This window comes from Palaemon carinicauda, chromosome 24 (genome assembly GCF_036898095.1).
Source record: "Palaemon carinicauda isolate YSFRI2023 chromosome 24, ASM3689809v2, whole genome shotgun sequence".
In the NCBI taxonomy this organism is placed as follows: Eukaryota; Metazoa; Arthropoda; class Malacostraca; order Decapoda; family Palaemonidae; genus Palaemon; species Palaemon carinicauda.
The window spans coordinates 22,076,577-22,082,770 of record NC_090748.1 but is presented as its reverse complement, the minus strand read 5'-3'; the positions used below and the strand labels follow the sequence as shown (position 1 = coordinate 22,082,770).

General features: G+C 33.3%; 1 protein-coding gene across 1 annotated transcript in view; it reads right to left on the bottom strand.

The window, feature by feature from the left end:
- Positions 1-324: 324 nt before the first annotated feature.
- LOC137618108 (neuroligin-4, X-linked-like) overlaps positions 325-6,194 on the bottom strand; it is a 90,844-nt gene continuing 84,974 nt past the window's right edge. The window contains 6 exon segments of the mRNA XM_068348105.1: positions 325-2,177; positions 2,631-2,727; positions 2,730-2,807; positions 3,590-3,691; positions 3,694-3,704; positions 5,599-5,750. Of these exon segments, the coding sequence (XP_068204206.1) occupies positions 1,016-2,177; positions 2,631-2,727; positions 2,730-2,807; positions 3,590-3,691; positions 3,694-3,704; positions 5,599-5,750 (1,602 nt within the window). The 3' untranslated portion in view covers positions 325-1,015.

Genomic DNA, 6,194 nt, shown 5'->3' with positions numbered 1-6,194 from the left:
TATCTTCTCACTATAACTGAAGATTTTATTATTAGCATTTTTAGATATGTTTAGTATTACTATTAGCATTTTTTTATGTTTTATATATCCCTATAATCAGGATTGAGGGGAGATTTTGGGCCGACGTATTCATTATAATATTCGATATCAATATCGGTGGAAAAAGGCTGTTTTACATTAGAATCTCTCTCTCTCTCTCTCTCTCTCTCTCTCTCTCTCTCTCTCTCTCTCATATATATATATATATATATATATGTATATATATATATATATATATATACACACATATATACATATATATATATATATATATATATACAGGCTATTTATTTACATAATTGTTTTATAGAAAAAAATGTAACTCATACCGTTAAAGTGAATGAAATATGTTATATGAATTAAAATGAATCACTCTCCAGAATATTTGACATATCTTTCCTGGAGAAATGCTTTCATGTATCCAACAAAACACAGATAACTCAAATATCGCATTGTGAAAAAGGATAATGCACACATATTTGCTACTGATAATAGAAAATTCTTCACGAATTAGCGATGGTCTCGTGGCGAGAGTTCACTAAATGAATTCTACCATCCATCCGGAAAACAGTAACACCAACTGGCAGTGCAACCAACACATGGAGTAGTTTATAATCTTTTTTTTTTTTTTCTACGTTTAATTTTAAATGCATTCCCTAAAATTGTTTAATGCCTTATTCACGAGTATCCTCACAACCTTTCCGTTTAGTTCTTTGCTTTATTCTAAAACTAGTCATTGAATACTTAACGTCAATTTATTTCTAGATTTATCTACTGCCAGAAAGTCTGTTACAAAAGAAAAAGAGTCCACTGTCATTGAGGATGCTGTACTGTAGCCTTTTTTTCATAATTGAGCGGTGACTAAGTTTGTCACAGATAAATCTTCAATGCACGAGTATAAATCTAATATATGTTGTTCTTTTTCTCGCGTTCAAAATTATTTTGAATAAATAATTGTCCTTTATTTGTTTCTACATTATGCAGTGATGTGTGACAGAGACTCTTTAGAACTCTGCCGAGGAAGTGTAGCATAGGAAGGAAGTGTTGAGCCTCTTGGAGGAGGTTGAGGTTTCCTGGAGATGGAAGAACCCCTTTGTAAAGTTGCGCTACGATTTGTCCTTTGTGGTAGAACTTCCGGTCCATCATCAGGGTAAGGTGGAGCTTGGGTTGGTAACTGTGCCATTGACCCTGAATATTGGCAGCTGGAAGCAGAGCAAGGAGCTCCTGGACTTGAAAACTGACTTCCTGACATCGAATACTGGTCGGTGGAGGACGAATACTGACTGACACTAGCTGGATATTGGCCACAATATTGAGGATGCTGTGACGGATATGGACATGATGTGGTGGAGACAGGATAAACAGGCATGGATGACTCTACACAAGGGGCATTATTTTGTGTCCTATATTGATCATGGCTTATATCTGGGTAGGGATCGGGATACTGACCAACATCTGGTGGGTATTGCCCTGCACTAACATCAGGATACTGCCCATTTCCAGTTTCAGAAGGATAGCAACGATTCCCACCGCAGGCTCCAGGTTCATTCCCTTCTGGGATCTGGGATCCCACAGGAGGCGTGGGTGGAGTTGTTGCTAGTAATGGTGGGGGTGGAATAAACTGACTTGTGGGCTGTGATAAAATAGAATGCATTGAATTGCTCGTGTGGAAAGTCACTTCGGTATTACGGTCTCCAATATCTGGTGGTGTTGGAAAAGTATGAAGTTCTGTGCACTGCAAGTCTATGCTGCATGTCGATTTTACCTCTTTGGCTGGCGAGGACATTGCTTCATGTGTCGAAGTCGACCTCAAGCCACTGTCCACGGTGCACAGCGGCTGTGCAGAAGCACTGTCATACTTCATCTTTGGTCCCAGGGAATTTCGATCTCTTCTGTAGATCAATGCAGCAAACAAGATTGCATTTAGTACCAAAAGGGACAGCCCAATAGCCACGGTAAGTGTTAGGGCAGTTGTATAATCCAAAAACTGACCTACGGGACCACTTTCTGATGAGCCATTCACGTGCCTGGTGACACTGCCTTGAGCGGCGCTAACGTTGGGAGGCAGATATTCGTCACTTGGAGTTGGTAAAGCCGCTGGTGGGACTGTAGGAGACATTTTCGTCGTGTGTAGGAATCTGTTGGTAATAGAAGGGAACATTCAAGGGTGTAATCTAGAAACCTAGATAATATGGTTAGTTATCTGGTAATTATCTAAAAAAACAAAATAACAGTATATCCACAATATATTCATAATTTGGTTGATACATTTTTGTATTTTATTGAAAAACAATTTTTTAAACTAATGTATATTCAGGTTTTAACATAATTATGTGGCATCATTGTAACTGTTGTATTGATTTTTTTTAAAAATAAGAATATTTAGATATCGTAACTCAAGTAAGAAATCTCTTTAAGATAAAATAATTGGCATACGCATTCAGAAAATCCAAAAACAAGAGAGAGAGAGAGAGAGAGAGAGAGAGAGAGAGCAATGTGGTTTAGTATTTAAGCAAATTTAATTGTTATTCCCATTTGTGAACAGATGAACATTATCTCATGTGAAAACAGATTTATATACCTGAATATACCTGAAGGGATCCAGTGGTCTGACAGGTCCTATGAAATGCTCAGGGTCTTCGGAGGAGTGCCACGCTTCAGAGTCCTCCTCAGTGTACTTAGCGCCAGCTCCTCAAGTTCCGGGATGAGCCAGTTCCAGAGTGCCACTTTATGAGCTCTATAATGATCCTTTTGTCGTGGTCGAAAACCTAGTTAGGATGAGGTAAAAAGAGTTTCTTGGATTTTCGAAATTATACAGCAGTGATCAGAAATTACCTAGTGATGCAAATTTACCGTATTTTACTATGCAATGTATCATAAAATATCGTTGTCGTGGCATTGAACATTGAATCAACACTTACACCTCATATATATATATATATATATGTATTATATATATATATATATATATGTATATATATATACATATATATATATATATATATAAATATATATATATATATATATTTATATATATATATATATATATATACATAAATATATATACATATGTACATATATATATATATATACATCTATATATATATATATATATATATTTATATATATATATATATATATATAAATTATATATATATATATATATATATTTATATTTTTATATATATATATATATACATACATATATATATATATATATATATACATATATATATATATATATATGTATATATATATATATATATATATGTATATATACAGTATATACATATATATATATATATAAACATATAGACATATATATATGTATATATATAGTATTTTTATATATATATATATATATATATATTATATATATATTATATATATATTATATATATATATAACTTTATATACATATTTATAAATATATATATATATATATATATATATATACATATATATATATATATATATATATAAATTGGCCTAGTACGTAAACAAGTTATCTGGTTTACGCTATATTTATTCCATGTCATATAATACTTACTTATTTCAAGAAATTTTTCATACACAGAATCGTAAGGTTCCCACGTCATATTCCTTTTTCGACTTTTATCCTTAAGGCTAAGGTTGGGTTTCACTTCCTCCGTAAGTTTGGATCTCTGGTGGGAGAAAAATATATCTGATATTACTGCAATTAGGGTGTATAAACATACACACACACAGCTACATCCTTCCTGTTCCCTAACTACCTATCTGGGTATCCCCTTTCACCCTGGTATGACCACCTCCTCTCCCCAAAAACCGGATGAATAAGGAGACCAAGTATTCATATGTCCGCTAATGCCACTCAGTGTAACAGGAAAGAAGTATATATCCGGACACTTACACTTTATTACATAAGGTTATGCATAACATTTATCAATATATGAGTCCGGGAATTTAGAATATGTTAAGCATGATTATTCTGTCAAGATATAATATGAAAAAATGAATTTTGATCAAAGCTGATTCGCAAGGACATAAAAATTATCAAAAATCGATATACATTTATGCGGACATAGGTTCACTACGAGGTCAACTTCTTGATGACCTTAGTTGATACGAATTAAGGTAGTGAGGAGGATGAAAAGTCACTGGAAAACCAACCGGAGCTAATATTCACGTAACGCTCTTTAGTAAACATAAGAAATACGTTCTCCAAGATACTTTCTCGCAGTGAAGATAAAATCAACAACTATAACAACGGGTGGTATAGTTGGCTATAATAATTCCGGTACACTTCACTGGAAGTACTATTGAGCAAATAGCAATCATTTTCTATACATAAATGAATGAAAACTCCTTTGATAACGTTTTAGCAGGCTCCAGGACATTGGTTTAGAGCCAGTGTTGCCACAGTTTCTCTTTTTTCTTGACAGCATTACCAGTTATAACATCAGCCAAAAGGCATGTTCTTAGCTTCCCGAGAAGTATATCGGAACCAATGAAGCCAACTGTACAGTTGACTTCGTTCATTCCTATACACTTCACGGATAGGTAGGGAAAAATCTGATATTTGTACAATGTAGCAGGTAACGCTATGCTTAGCAAAGGAAAATCTGTTTGTAATGCTACCTGTAAAACAAAGTCGCTGACTTTGTAAATACGCGATTAAAAGCACTTATATCAATTATACAAAGTGATTTTAAGCAAATAACAATATTTTTCTTTCTATATGGCTCTTCGTAAAATTGATAAAAAAAACATTACTGATCACGTGTTTGCAAGCTTAATTACTTTTTTTTTTACAGGAAACGTTGCTAACAGTTTCTCTTTTTTTTTCTAAACAGAGCGTTATCTGCTGCAATTTATAGCTAGCTGACGTCTTCTTAGCTTCCCGAGAAGTGTATCGGAATTATTGAAGCTAGCTGTACATACCATCCGCCATTCAACTTCCGAATTTTGGTTTATGTTATTGACCTCTAAGTGCAATAAGCTGAAGGGGCATTACTTACACACTGTATAACTCATCCATTATATGCAAGGACTCTTGCTTTTCAAGATATTATATAAACGACATTCCATTCCAATGTCTTTTATTGAAACTATCCGTTCCCTATTGGAGTTTCCTCCCTGTCAACCCCTATGCAAGCCTGAATTCCACAGTTTAGTGTTAACCTATTTCTATATCTATCTATCTATTCTATCTAACTACACTTACTAATATATATATATATATATATATATATATTTATATATATATATATATATATATATATTTATATATATATATATATATATATATATATGTACATATGTATATATGTGTGTACACATACATACATATATATATATATATATATACACACACACACACATATATATATATATATATATATTTATATATATATATATATATATGTGTGTGTGTATGTGTGCATGTGTGTGTGTCTGTGTGTCTATGTGTGTCTGTGTCTGTGTGTCTATGTGTGTCTGTGTCTGTGTGTCGGTGTGTGTACACTTGCAGTATGCTTACACATGCATTCATGACCAGCACTTGAATATCATGCTTACCCAGTCTTTGCAAAGTTAGTCCAGTATCTCATGAGCGTCTCTGAAACTAAAGCATCTTGTCTGGAAAAGTTGTCCGACCAATTTCCTGTTTTATCCATGAAGGGAACTCCGAATATCAATGGGACTTCAGATCCAAAGAAACTCCCCATTCTCTGTAAAACATAAAACAAATTGTATCAAGTCCCTATCTTAACTGTACCATTAATTTACAAAGAAATTAGTACAGACTATCAAAGCAGATTAAAGTTGTTATAAATTACATATTTCGTAGAATATGTTCTAAAATGACTAGCATTATTAAGACGAATGGATATCTTAGGTATGATAAGGTCCATAGTATGTAAGTATGTGTATGTGTATGTGGCTTCCTGACCACAAGCGCCCGTGAGAGAGAGAGAGAGAGAGAGAGAGAGAGAGAGAGAGAGATAAACAAAAAATATTCATTCAAAGGACATAACAAGAAATAGAGTTGTGCTGATGGAACCTTCGAATTATCGTGGCATTTTGTATAGGAGTATAGGAATATGTGTAGAATCTGAATATATACCTGTTTATATTGTAGTAATATTTGATTTATGCTTAACAGAAATACTGAT